Consider the following 14895-nt stretch of genomic DNA (forward strand, 5'->3'; position numbering starts at 1 on the left):
ATATGTATATAATTAGAATTACAAGTGTAATTGCGTGACAAATAAATGTACAAATAAATGTTGATTGGTTCAGCTGGAATCTTGTGGAAACAGTTGATATGATACAGAAGAAGTAGAAGAAGAAGAAGAAGAAGATGGGGTCTCCCATTTGGGGCCTAATATTACCGTGGTTATCAGAAAGTTTTAATTGTACTTTGTCTGTTAGTTGTGGATGGGCACGGGTTTAGGGTGTTGACAGTCCATAATTGTCCAATCAAGGGTGGGTGTTGATGGATGTATATAGAAACATGATATATTTTTTGTTTATAAACTTTTTACACGATAAATATATTATTAAAATAATGCAACAATAATATGTTTTTGAAATATTATTTAATTTATTAGCTTTTTTTCCGTTTAAAACACACTGCGTAAATACTAAACAGGAATGTGGCATCATTCTCTAAAACAATTTTATAAAATTCTGTGGGTACCAATCTACAAAACATACCTATTCTCCTCTATAGTATAGTTTTAGAATGAAATTAGAAAAGAAAATTAATCAATTTGTTAAGTAGTTTCTGGTTTCTTAATTAATTGCTGCTTTCTAAAGGCGAAGGGAAGGGAGGGTCATATATTTACAAACTGTCTCTCTCTCTCTACGTCCAACCAACTGCTTTATTTATCCATTCGTTGTTGAAAAACTATACTTTAGCTGTTGTGTGGGTCTCACTGAAACCATTTGTTTTATAATCACGCGTTTAAAGCTCTCGGGGACTTCATTTTAGTGGGGGGAGCCTTCTGATTACTATTAAAATCTTTAATTCTCTACTTTTCCTTCTCCTCACTGCTTATCTTCTTCTTCCTCTTCTTCTTTATCTTTCTCTTTAACTAATTATTAATTCAATAAAACTGACTTCTCGTCTGTCGGATGAGAGGCCTCCCATCTGAAATATATTTTATATCAAAATAAATCAAGTCTTGGTTTAAAATATTTATTTAATATATTAATATCTTTTTTTAGTCAATTTCAGGAGCAATGAATAATCAGTTTATATACGAATTAAATTCTTATATAAACATACATACATACATACATGCTCCTTTTCTTTGAATAGCTAATATGCATACTCTTTTTAATTATTAATAATTATTTAAGAAACTCGTTAAATTAATCTTATAGTAATTTCAAATTAACAAACATTAATTTTACCAACATAAAAATATCAAACAGGCCCCAGATGGGCTTCAGCGGCCCTTCTCGACGGGCCCAAATCAAATCGCTCACACCCGCTCTGCCCCGAGTAAGATACCCGCAAGTGTGAGATTCCCGTGCGGTGCGGTGCGGTGCGGGGGGGACTTCAGAATTAGGGTTTTGAAACAAAGATCACGCTATTAAAATCGCCGTCGTGGATTAGGAATCTCTTTTCCCTTCGAGCTTGAGAGAGAGAGAGAGAAGCGATGGGTAAGCAGAAGTTGAGAAGATCTTGTGATTTCTCACTTCTCTAAACATCTCCGTGGACTGAATGATTTTTGTTCCTCTGTTTTGTTAATGTGGTTTTACAGCAAGAATAAAGGTGCACGAGCTGAGGCAGAAGACCAAGGCGGAGCTGTTGGCGCAGTTGAAGGATCTGAAAGCGGAGCTTTCTCTGCTCCGCGTGGCCAAGGTCACCGGCGGCGCTCCAAACAAGCTCTCCAAGATCAAGGTGGTTCGGCTGTCTATAGCGCAGGTTTTGACGGTGATCTCGCAGAAGCAGAAGGCAGCTCTCCGAGAGGTCTACAAGAACAAGAAGTACCTCCCCCTTGATCTCCGTCCCAAGAAGACCCGAGCCATCCGCCGTCGCCTCACCAAGCACCAGGTACTGGTTACAGCCGCTTAATGTTTGTGAATTCGCTGTGACTTTGGTTGCTAGGGTTTGATACTTTCCATGATGAAAATGCGAATTGTGATATGATCAATGCCAGAGATTTATCATGTTGAAGTGCATTCGATTCTATTTCCGATGCCCACGATATGTACCGACTTACGATGTAATTCACCAATGTAAGATATACGACCAAATATTTCTGCCTCCCTAGCGAATGGAATTTGTGCTGAGCATTGTCTCAAGCATATTCCTTGTTGACCTTGTCAAATAGCCGCCTCACAAAAACATATTAGTGTTCTGTCGGTGATCATGAAAGATGGCATTATGTCTAGGACTCTCAATGAGCCAGAGTTCTTCATACTTCTGGTCTTGGAAGCCAAAATTTAATCAGTTTTCAGATGTGGTGGTTATGCCTGATTTTCATTTCAATCTCATTATATGTCCAGCATAATGGACCTATCGTTGCAATACATAGTGAATATGAATTCTATTGCACAGTTGCCTTAATGACAGTATTATTATGTTATATTGACATATCATTTAATCTAAACTTAACCTATACACAATAATGTTAATGCGTTGATATGCATTTTCTTGTGTGGAATATGATGAAGGGCCTTGCTGGCTTAGTACAAGGTCCATTACATGGACTGTACTATTTAAGTTGTCAGCCCATTATAGCAAGGCCTTGACCCTGGTTGCATTGGCAAATATTTTCTCGCTATATGGTCCTTGTGAGACCTTAGACTATAATTTCGTATCAGATGGCTGTGTATTAATTTGTTCCAAAATTTGATCCCCCAATGTTGGCTTGATTTAGTCTCTACAATAGAAGTTCAGACTGTCACGTCGTAACCATTTTCACTTTGTATGTTTAAATTACCATGTGTCTGGACAACTTCTGGTTACTTGTTATGTGTTTCTGACTCATGGCCTTGTCTTCAAGCATTGCTGTCTTGAAATGTTAAATTGCAACTTTCCTAGCTTAATAGCTTCGTGAATGCCATGATATTTCTAAACCCCCCCCCCCAAAAAATAATAATAATAAATAAATAAATAAATAAAAATAAAAATCTCATTACAATGACAATGCTCCCCGACTGTCTTTCCCTTTCTAATGAAACTACCTTTCGGGTTGCAAGCCAACTTTATGGAAAATGCCATTTTCGGTGTTTCCATCATAACCAATATTACATTAATTCTTGCTTCAAAATAATACCGTTTCATGCTTACTCCGGCATTAGATGAAAAACATGCCTTGTTATATATATATATATATATCCGCCTTGTATTTATACTTCTCTTTTTTCCCTCTTCAATGACGTAGAAAGGTTGGCTTTCCATAATGTTACCATTCTGGATGACTGCAGTGTGTACATATTGTTGACAAAAATTATATATAAATGTAGATGGTACACGAACCCAAATATATGTAGATGTAAGCTAGCTAACAAGCAATAATTTAATATAATAGTAAAAGGAAAGATGTCACCAAGCTATAGAGGCACACCCAATGATGTTGTCCTTAAAAGTTGTTTCGTGCCCCCACGGAGCTCATAGATTCAGTGCTTGGGTTTGTGGCACGCAACCTCCCAGGATTTAACTACAGCCTTCTTCTCTTACTAGCACTCGTCAGAGAAGGATTCGAACAGTCCGTCACAGTTTCAAACGCTTAGCATGAAGAAATAAAAGAAGAATTTGGACTGCCACTACAACAAGAAAGCTGGAAATTTTTCAGGTAGTAGAAGACTTGCTTTCCTCTCATATTTTTTTTAAGGGCCATGTGGTGTATTATACACACAAGAGCCAACGGTCAATAACTTCCTAACTAGAGAATGGGAGACTTTTTCTTCCAATCAGCGACTACCTTTTAGCCATCCTACTAGAATAGGTCACTTAGTTTCGAATATCAAGAAAAGGTCTTCAACAAGAAGTTAAAAATAAATAAACAAATAATAATTAATTTAGATTTAATTGAAATATTAATTAACATAATAACAGTTTTGGAAAATTATATATATAAACATATATAAAACAATCCCTGACATTTTTCAAAACATGAATAGAAGTGAAAGGAATATAGGAAGGTTTGCATTAGTGTGGTATCCATAGGTTTGAACCTCATCTTAGCATTAGCAAGTGGAATTCACTAAGATTGATGTTAGAGTGTATATTCTTTAAACCAAACCTTGTAAGTTGGTTAAACACATTTACAAGGTTTGGTTTAAAGAGTATCCTCTCTACTATCAATCTTAGTGAATTCCACTTACTAATTCTAAGCTGAGGTTCAAACCTATGGGTACCACAATAATGCACGCCTTCCTATACTCCTTTCGCTTGCATTTGTGTTTTGAAAAATGTGGGGGATTTATATATATATATTTATAAATTTTTCCAAAACTGTTACTATGTTAATTAATATTTCAATTAAATCTAAATTAATTATTATTAGTTTATTTATTTTTAACTTCTTGTTGAAGACCTTTTCTTGATATTCAAAACTAAGTGACCTATTCTAGTAGAATGGCTAAAAGGTAGTCGCTGATTGGAAGAAAAAGTCTCCAATTCTTTTACTGGGAAGTTTTTGATCGTTGGCTTTTGTGTATATAAATACACCACATGGCCCTTGAAAATATATATATGAGAAAAAAGCAAGTCTTCTACTACCTAAAAAATATCCAGCTTTCTTGTTGTAGTGGCAGTTCAAATTCTTCTTTTATTTCTTCATACTAAGCGCTTCAAACTATGACAGGTTGTTTGGATCCTCTGACGAGTGCTAATAGGAGAAGAAGGCTGTAGTTGAATCCTGGGAGGTTGCGTGCCACAGACCCAAGCACTGGAACTATGAGCTTCGGGGGGGGGGGGGGGGGGGGGGAACAACCTTCAAGGACAACGTCGTTGGTGTGCCTCTATAGCTTGGTGTCATCTTTCCTTTTACTATTATATTAAATTATTGTTTGTTACCTTAAATCTATATATATTTGAGTTCGTATACTATCTACTATACTATCTACATTTATACATAATTTTTGTCTTAACACATATTTTGAAATAAATGGCTTTAATTCCAAGGTGCTTTTTTTCTCTCCTTATTTTCTTCTTATGTTTCGTGTAGGCGTCATTGAAGACAGAAAGGGAGAAGAAGAGGGAGATGTACTATCCCATGAGGAAGTATGCCATCAAGGTTTAGGGTTTGATTTGCTTTATAAGGCAATATTTCTGTGTTAAACTTTATTGGATGAGGATCTCTAAATTTTTCTCATCTAAATGTTTTTGCTTCTCTAGTTTGCTTAAAAGAATCGTGGCTGAGAATTTATGTTACTTGTTACGACGCTATTTAATTTAATTGCTTTCCTGAGCTATGACCGAGATTCATTTTGTAAGGTTTAACAATATTAGATGATGTGCCCAAGATTTATGAATTATAACCAGATTGATGGGTGCCTTGTTTTGGGGCACTTTGAAGGCCTATGCCATTCTCTGTGGTTTTCCAAGAAAAGCCCACATCCAAAGTGTCACTAATTGATAATGGTTGAGGAACTCGTTAAATTTTTTAATTAAGTTAAATGTTAAATTTACGTAATAAAATACTAATACTTAAATAAATTTGAGAAGTCAATGAATTTTTTGAGATTACTGTCTTTGCATAATCTCTTGTTACGCTTTCGATTTTGACAGGTAAATTATAGGTGGGTCTTTGACTCTTGTCTAGGTTGAGTTTCAAACTTGTAACTTACTGATATTAATTTCAACGTATTATTTAGGTATCATTTACTCGTTATTGGATCTATTTTTAGGAGTAGAATTTTTTTGAACATTGTGATAAGGCGTCCTTTGAGAATTTTATGTAGATAAGAGTGTTGGATGGATGGATGTAGAGGGCAATGATAGAGACCCAAAGAAGTGGTATCATTTGGAATTTAATGCCTAGAAAAATTCATCATCTGATAATATTTATACTCCCTTGGTTTTTAGATGTTCTCAATATTTTTCTGGGCATCGATAATTTGTATGAGTTCCCAAATATTTAACAGGTAATGACAGGAAAATAACAAGTGGATTTTTAATGAGCCGTTTGTTCATTTTCATTTTCAGAAAATGTTCAACTCCACTGCATATATATATATTCAGTTAAAACCAAAACGAAAATTTTCTCCTCCTCCCATTTTGTTCTTTTTCAATTTCATTCAATCAACGGTTGAAAATCAATATTATTAGATTTAGTATACTATCTATGATATTGTTAATATTACACCTATAAACATTAACGACATTTTTTATAAATATTAACAAAGTATCACTTTTTTTTTTTGGGGGGGGGGGGGGGGAGGCATTGTTTATGAATTTTAAACTTTTATACAAAATTTTAGAAATTTTACAATATTAATATTTTATCATTAGTTATTGTTAATGATACTATTTATAAATATTTTATTATCTATATTGATAATGCTAATTATTATATGTATTTTTTGCACCACTCCTTATGAGCTACTCAATCTAGTGGGTCGGCTCAATTGCTCGGGGCTTAGAAGGTCCAGACGACCTCATCAAAGAAAGCTCATACACCATCAAAATCTAAAGCTTATAAAACGAGCTCCTTGCGAGCTTCCAACGAAGCTCCTAGTGAGCTCTTAACGATCTACTTAACGAGCTCCCAATAAAGCCCTTAGTTTGCTGGACCGTTCACCTCGTTAGCCTAAAACTTCCAGCTTGCATAAATGACAAAACTACTGAACAGTCAGAAGCAGGGCCCACTTACTTTATCTAAAACGGACCATACTCCTCGTAATGAGGATCTCACTCCCGATTTTATGCAGATGATAAGAATTGTTGGTCCCATATTATATCATCTTTATATTTTTATATCTTATCCAAATTGTAAAGGCCCTTCATGATAAATAGGAGTCAAAGATATCATAAGGGGACAGGAAGAATAATTAGAGACGGCCACTTTGGAAGAATAATCAAGGTACGATCGTGAAGTAGGTATCGTTCTGACGGAACCACGTAAAAATTTCTTGTGTTTACTCATATCTAATATCCTTATTTTCTTCTTTTTGGCATTTCAGATTCACTCACTGTGGTCCAAAACAAATCAAGTCAAGCCGATCGGAATTGAATGTCGACACTAATATTCTAAATTTTTGTAATTAGATAGTTTTAAACTATAATATTATGTACTAATTAATTTTTAAATTCATATATTTTACTATGTATAACGATATTAATTAATAGAAGTATATAATTAATACAAAGTTTGTTTAAAATAAGAACTGATGTCTTTTGTTTGAAAAAAAAAGGGGGGGGGGGGGGATAAAATGTCCTTTTCTCTAAGAAATCGACAAAAAAAATTCTAAAAACATTTTGTAACTTGTGAATTTATAAAATTGAAAAGAACATTTTGCTGTGGCAGTACACAAAAATTAGACTGTCCATTGGAATTTGTTGTAATACTTTTTAGGGTTCTGCAATGTGCTAATTATTAATTAAATTCATCAAACAAATATAATAACTCATAAATTATTATACCTACCAACACGACAAATCTATGCGCGCGAAAGGTAACGCAGGAGGAACAAATACAAAGCTGATTAAATCAACATAAAAGGATGAATTGAAAAGAAGAAAACAAAATGCCAAGCCGACCACAGTGGGAGTCGAACCCACGACCTTTTGATCCGAAGTCAAACGCGCTAATCCACTGCGCTATGCGGTCGTCGTTGTGTAATGTTCCTCACAAAATATACATGTATTGGATTAGATTAAGGCGCGCCAGTAGGACGACATTTTTATTTGCTTGGGCACAGATAGTGGGCCAAAGCCCAAAGCTTTTCAAGGACTAGGGGAGTGCTCCCAACCACAACCCCACACTGGCATTGCAGTCTGACAAAATAAACCGCGTCTAATAATTACAGTACTATTGGGCATATATATATTTTAGTTAAGAGGGTTTGTGAAATTATTTAAATATTTTTTATTATTTATATTTTATATGTATATATATATATAATGAAGTGTATTTTATAAATTTCATACTCCATCTAACAAAAAAAAGAAAAACGTACCAGGAGGAGTTCTCGAAAAATGGCATCCTCATATTCTTTTAAAATAACTAAATTAAAAATCCATAATAAAACCCTCGTTTTCCAGTCGCATGTAGCATGTAACATGCGCGTATGCAATGTCGAGAAACATATGATCAAAATTTCAGACACAGAATTCACACACTGTCATTCCCATTTGGGCCATTTCCCACCACCACCTCCTCCATCCATCAGTCAGTCCCCTTCTTGCTTTCTGCTTCCGTAATGCACTTTTCCCACTCCCCGGCCCCATCACCGTGGTCGGTTCGTTCCCCCATTGCCATTGGCCGTATCATATACATGTCCGTGTTACCGTTATAGACGTTTGATATATTGTTTCTTTCTTTCTTTTTTTTTATATGCTGTTGTCGTGAGTGACTATTATTAGAGTTCACCCACTCCAGAATCATTCGCCCACTAATCTATTACTTAATCAACCACAAGATAACCAAAATTAAAGAATTAATCAACTGGATTCATAAACCAAGTCAGAAGAAGCTGTGCCATCCAAGAAAACTAATACGAATCGGTCTCTGTGTGAAGTATGTATAGACACAGTCGTCATGCGCTTAATTAATTATATATATATACATACTTATCGAGCTTTTCCAAGAACAAGAATCTGCGTGACATCATATATAACTATATTATTATATAATTAAAAGTTTGTTGAATTAGTCAGTGAAGTGTGGTTAGAGTCGAGAAGCTTACTATACCGATCGAAAAGAATGGATCTAGCTAGCTAGAATCTGACATAGAATAAATACAAGACAAATCAAAACGTGAAGATTATATATATAATTACTGTTACTTAACGTGTGGCACCAGGGTTAATTAAGGAAATGGGCATTGAGATAGATGTGCGCAATTAATTAATGTGGTGATATTAATAATTATAAGTCACCTCACAATACATGTATGTAAATGGAATTAATGTATACGACACAAGCACAATTCTAAGATTATATTATTATTATTAGTAATAAATAAATTAGTTAAAACATCTTTGCTTTAGGAAATGGGTTTCTTAATTGTTTTTTAAATATATATATATATATATAATATAATGAGATCGATTCATTATCGCCCATTCATTAGAAATAACCATGAAATTAATAGCTAATTAATCACAAAGATTCTATATATATTGATTTCCTGGAAGAACACGTTTTTCAAATTAGAATACCATATACATTTTGTTCCAAATAATTGTGTTATATATATACTAAGGCTTTGTTTGACGAGGAGTGGTGGGATGGGGCATAATTAATCAGATACAAAGTAATATTTTATATTTTATTTTTATTTGGGTGTGGAATTGAAATTGATGATATAAGAAGATATTAAAGAATTAAATGATAATTTAATATACAATATCCCTCAATATATAAGTTAACAAAAAAATTGATTTTTTTTTAATGCTATCAATGTTATCTTAAAATATAAATTTAAATATTTTATTCTATCGATTCTCCCCGAAAACAAAAAAACAAAGAAATTAGCCCATCGGGCAATTATAAGGTTCCCATTTAGAATTAGAATGAGATGGGTTTAATTACATACAAATATTTAATAAATTGGTCATATTAAATTAAATTTTAATTATAATTATTTAGTAAAACATTTGAATATGTCTAACAATGAAAAACGCTCGAATTGCATTTAATTAAACTTTTTAAAGCACCTAATATGAGTTAAATTAGGAAGGCTCTAAGTTTATCAACTACTTTATTTTCGTGTTTAACAACTTTAATGTAATGTGAACTAAGGCTCAATAAAATAAATTTGATGGGAGACTTAAAAGAAAATCTACAAAAAAGAATTTAAAAAAAAAAACTTAAGAGAAAAAGATTTGGAGTGAAAAAATCCACCCAATGAATAAAATTGATGTAATCGTGATGCCTACAAAAGCACAAAGTCTAAAAGTTAAAGATAAAACAAAGAGTATAAAATAAAGGCTTCAAGTCAAAAATCACAAAGGACCTTAAAATCTCCCTAAAGAATATCTTCTAAGGTATTCCTAGAACCAAATTAATGTGCAAATAAAATAAATTCACTATTACATTCAAATAACAATAATAGCTGCTAAATTCACATCAACATAATTGCGAACTTAATGCCAAATTCGACCGAATTTGACCTCCATCTGTTGGAACCAATATATCATTAATTAATGTAAGAAAAAGAAGTCTTGAAAAGAAACAACGAGAACATATATATTTTCAACTCTTTCATGCGCCCATTTAATTTCATTCAATATTATTCCTTTCCCCCAGGCACAGACAGACGCTGCTGAAGGATGTTACAAACTAAACGCATCATCAACTATTGACGGGTGAACACTATAAATTAAATGGAATAATAATAATGCATGCATGCATGGGATGGTCGACCAAACAAGCAGCTATTGCTGCATGCCATGGATGGACAGCAACTCAGAAGGTTCCATGGTATATATGATCCGTCCTCTAGTTACATGCATGTTATCATTGAACCGTGACATGTGATATTACGTTAATATATATATATATATTATTGCATTAAATATTTAATTAAATTATTACCAAAATTCATCTAATAATTAATTATAAGGCCGATACCTACAAATCAACGTCGCCCCATGATTCATCGACATCCTTGATCTCTATGACCGTGACCGTTTCAATGTCAGTCAGCTCAAACAACTACTACCAGGTCGACCCCAATTATGTCGCTTGCTGCTAGCAGCAGCTGCTTCTGCGACCTAGCTACAACAACAAGAAACTTTAACTTAATTTATTTTTCTTACGATGTAATGAATGTGTGAGCTTTGTTGTTGTTGTTAATGTAAATGCCTTGCTGTGACAGTTAAGTAATGATGCAGACGTACGTATAATAAAAATGGGGCAGATAAGATAATTAAATGCCAACAGTAGTTACATGGTACGTATAGTTGAGGATTGGGATTAAAGAATGATGCCGTTTTCCCCCGCGCGCCCCCCATCTGTAAATACAAGATTTAAATATGGAATCTGGAGTGATTGACAAAGTCGTCTTAATTAATTCATCAGAGCCAACAAGGCATATATACAAGGCATGGTCTATATATATATATATATGTGATGACGTCCGATGAATTAAATTTTATATATTATTATTTGAATGGGTATGCAATGCTAATTAATGCTAGTAGTGTAACTGCTGCGCTCTGGCATACATGGGAAGAAGAAGAAGAAGCCAATTGGAAGAAAGAAAGAAAGAAAGAAAGAAAAGGAATTAACCCGCTAGCTGCCTCTCTCATTAATTGGTTTGAGTTCGTCGTGGCAGCTGGCTGATTCTTCATCATCATTTGATATTGACGATGGGCGGGGATCGATGCTTAATATTATTAATTAATTTGCTTTGCTTCATTAATTATTATTTATAAATAATAATCCCTTTGATTTGTTGGGTTAATTACTAAATAATAATAATAATATCCTTGGGGTCTCCTATTTGTTTGTTTGTTTGTTTGATCAACAGTGCTGTGCTGCGCTTTCCTTCTTAATTCATTTGGCAATAAAGAAGAGTGATATTTTGATTTTGGTATATTATTTGGGAGTAATTATTTTTTTCGTAATCAAATGAATTAATGATGCTATATTATTATTATTAACAATTTATTATATTATTATATATGTGAAACTTGAATATCTGATCATCATCATCATCATCACCATCACCATCGGATGGATGGGGATGGCTGGATAGACAGAATGACTGTCGATGCGAAGATTCCTTAATATATTAGTTTAGTTTAATTTAAAGCCGCTGTAAAATGTAAAAACCACGGAAACAATACTACTTGATCAGATAAGATAATAGCTGCTGGTTACGCGGACAGCTGTAAAAATGTAAAAATGAAGAGCCGCTGCCCGCTGGCTCAAAGGCTCAACGGCGAAAACGAAAGGGCTTGGAGCCTGGTAGTAACGACTGGTAAGCATCCCATTTGCCATTAATGAATCCACGTCACATCAAAAGTCCAACAAAAACCAAATACCCAAATAAAATAACGCACGAGTCCGCGTTTCCCTCTCTCAAGTTTGAACTCAACCCCTTTGGACCCTGCCGACCGACCCCATCCTCTATATATTGCCCCCGCCCCGGCACCCTGCTCTCAACATCATCATCATCATCATCATCTCTCTCTCTCGATTGCAAGCAAGCAATACAGAATTCTCTCTCTCTCTCTCTCTCTCTCTCTCTCTCTCTCGATTGCAAGCAAGCAATACAGAATTGTCTCCCTCCCTCTCTCTCTCTCTCTCTCTCTCTCTCTCTCTCTCTCTATATATATATATATGCAGGGGGGAAAAGGTATGAGGACTGGCTTCTTCGCTTCGTCACCCTCCCACTCTTCCTACGCCTCGTCGCCTATGCGAAGGTCGCCCTCCCCCTCTCCGTCGCCGGCAAGGAAGTTCTCGGAGACAATTATGGAGGATAACATTCGTGCGGCCGAGGCGGTTGTCAGGAAATGGAGTGTTGAGGGGAGCAGCTCAGGAAGATACAGCGGAAACGACTCGCTTTTCGGCGGAGACCGGAGGGAGGCGAAGGACTTCCTCAGGTCGGTGAAGGACTTGCAGACCACGATGCAGTTCTATGTTGCGGAGGATTCGACCTCCGAGAATCTAGTTCAGGCGCAGTGCTTGATGCAAATTGCGATGAGGAGGCTGGAGAAGGAGTTCTATCAGATTTTGTCCAGGAATCGGGAGTGTTTGGATCCGGAGTCGGTTTCCAGTCGGTCATCGCGAGCGTCGGGGAGGTCGAGCGTCTCGGAGTTTGAAGGCGATATGTCGGAGGATGATGATCAGGCAGCTGGCGGTTCCGTCTCTGAAGTCGAGAGCCCCTCGGTGCTCGCGATGGCAGATCTGACAGAGATTGCGAACACGATGATTTCGTCCGGCTACGGCAAAGAGTGCGTGAAGATTTACAAAATTATCCGGAGATCGATTGTTGACGAGAGCTTGTACTATCTAGGAGTCGAAAAGCTGAGTTTATCGCAAATTCAGAAAATGGATTGGGATGCGATCGAGCTGAGAATCAAGAGCTGGTTGAACGCGGTGAAGGTCGCCGTGAAGACGCTTTTCCTCGGGGAGAGAACCCTCTGCGACCATGTCTTCTCTACCGGTGGTAGAATGGCGGAGTCATGCTTTGCGGAGATCGCCAGCGAAGGTGCCATGACTCTGTTCGGATTCCCCGAACTCGTGGCAAAGTACAAGAAATTATCTCCAGAAAAAATGTTCCGCATACTGGACCTATACGAGGCAATCTCAGACCTCTGGCCGGAGATAGAGTCAATCTTCTCATTGGAATCAGTCTCTGCTGTCAGATCGCAGGCCATCGCGTCTCTCCTCAAGCTCGGCGACGCTGTTCGTGCTATGCTTTCAGACTTCGAGATGGCAATCCAGAAGGACACCTCCAAATCTCCTGTTCCCGGAGGTGGCTTTCATCCTCTGACGCGTTACGTCATGAATTATGTCGTTTTCCTCTCTGATTACAGCTGGATACTCTCCGACATAGTCGCAGATTGGCCTCTCTCGGTAGAGTCGCCAGTGCTAGAATCTTACTTCTCAAGCCCCGTCTCCGACGACAGTCCGACGACGGCGATATCAATGCGCCTGGCCTGGCTCATCCTCGTCCTCCTCTGCAAGCTCGATGGCAAAGCCAAACTCTACAAAGACGTGCCACTATCCTATCTCTTCTTGATGAACAATCTGAACTACGTCATTTCGAAGGTCCGCACGTCGAACCTAGTGCTGCTCTTAGGAGACGACTGGTTGGCCAAGCACGAGGAGAAGGTGAAACAGTACGCCTCGAACTACGAGCGAATGGCCTGGAACAAGGTGATCTCATCGTTGCCAAATTCGACCGATGACATTTCACCGGAAGCAGCGAGAAAGTGCTTCGGCCAATTCAACTCCGCCTTCGACGAGGCGTACAGAAAACAAACCTCTTGGGTGGTACCCGACCCGAAACTCCGTGACGAGATCAAGATCTCACTCGCAAAATTGATAGGGCCAGCTTACAAGTCCTTTTACGAAAAATACCAGGGGATGCTTCGGTGGGAGATAGGTTCTTCCGTCAGATATGTCCCTGACGATCTGGGGAATTACTTGTCGGACCTGTTCTATGGGACCCTACATTCCGGGAATCTGTCATCCTCATCTTCTTTGTCATCATCGCCGTTGCGAACACATCGAGGTTGAGCCAATTGCCGGCCTATGAACCTGTAACAAAAACGATGAAGAACACAGGCAACTTGAATTCATATAGTTGTTCATAAGAAATTATATCCAAGGACAAAGGGCCTTGTGTAGACATATTTGTCTGTCATCTAGGCAGATTCATTAATTCTTTCGAATAAATAAAAATATTCATTTTTGAATACTTTTCTCATTTCAGTAACTCATTTACAGACTTACAGTAGTACGTAGTAATTAAGAGACAATGGACGGGGGTTAAAAAAAAAAAAAAAGAGTTAAAGAGTATGGATATATCATTACCAGTTAGATATATAAACAGAAAATGGAAAAACATATAATCAAGCCTATTGACGACATCTGTTCAGCATATATCTTGCAATGAAGAAACATTTAATTATTCATATACCACGTGTGTGTTGCAGCATCTTGATTTGGCATTTGATTTCATTAAACCTACGTACCTATATATGTGGTATGTTCTGATTTATGCCCCTTTTTGTATTTAGGATCCATTTGCCCAAAGCTAGGAAAGAAGACCGAAAAAATAAAGAGGAGGATATGCCCTTCTCAATGGAGTTGTCGAGGAGCCTTTCTGGAGGTACTTCCATCGCTCCTTGGATTATCTTCTCTCTCTTCCCTTTGGACAGATATTATTGTGTCAAATAATGTCTTCACTCTGTCTGCTGTTCTATTCTATTTTGTTTAATCATATCATGAGAGCAGCAAGTATTGGAAGCCCAAGGG

At 36.7% G+C, this 14895-nt stretch overlaps 2 protein-coding genes and 1 non-coding gene across 4 annotated transcripts; 2 read left to right on the forward strand and 1 right to left on the reverse strand.

The window, feature by feature from the left end:
- Nucleotides 1-1282: 1282 nt before the first annotated feature.
- On the forward strand, nucleotides 1283-5216 carry LOC127814216 (60S ribosomal protein L35-like). 2 transcript variants are annotated; one of them, XM_052355577.1, is made up of 3 exons: nucleotides 1283-1444; nucleotides 1546-1838; nucleotides 4963-5216. In XM_052355577.1, exons 1-3 carry the CDS (start codon nucleotides 1441-1443, stop codon nucleotides 5035-5037), a joined length of 372 nt encoding a protein of 123 aa, XP_052211537.1. In that variant the 5' UTR covers nucleotides 1283-1440; the 3' UTR covers nucleotides 5038-5216. The 2 variants fall into 2 exon arrangements, with proteins under 2 accessions (XP_052211537.1, XP_052211543.1); XM_052355583.1 differs by lacking the exon at nucleotides 4963-5216 and adding an exon at nucleotides 4600-4718.
- A 2276-nt stretch (nucleotides 5217-7492) lies between these two features.
- On the reverse strand, nucleotides 7493-7566 carry TRNAR-UCG (transfer RNA arginine (anticodon UCG)). The gene has a single exon. It is a non-coding gene; the product is annotated as a tRNA-Arg (tRNA).
- A 4507-nt stretch (nucleotides 7567-12073) lies between these two features.
- Nucleotides 12074-14335, forward strand: LOC127797278 (exocyst complex component EXO70H1). The gene has a single exon (XM_052330037.1). The coding sequence runs from the start codon at nucleotides 12250-12252 to the stop codon at nucleotides 14152-14154; it is 1905 nt and encodes a 634-aa protein (XP_052185997.1). The 5' UTR covers nucleotides 12074-12249; the 3' UTR covers nucleotides 14155-14335.
- Nucleotides 14336-14895: the final 560 nt, after the last annotated feature.

Source organism: Diospyros lotus, chromosome 1 (assembly GCF_014633365.1).
Source record: "Diospyros lotus cultivar Yz01 chromosome 1, ASM1463336v1, whole genome shotgun sequence".
Taxonomy (NCBI): domain Eukaryota; kingdom Viridiplantae; phylum Streptophyta; class Magnoliopsida; order Ericales; family Ebenaceae; genus Diospyros; species Diospyros lotus.

Bases quoted from the DNA above. Each gene is read 5' to 3' on its own strand.
- LOC127814216 (XM_052355577.1), top strand. The intron at 1,839-4,962 runs GTACTGGTTACA...TGTTTCGTGTAG, and splicing joins GTCGCCTCACCAAGCACCAG to GCGTCATTGAAGACAGAAAG.
- LOC127797278 (XM_052330037.1), top strand. From the start codon at position 12,250: ATGCAGGGGGGAAAAGGTATGAGGACTGGCTTCTTCGCTTCGTCACCC.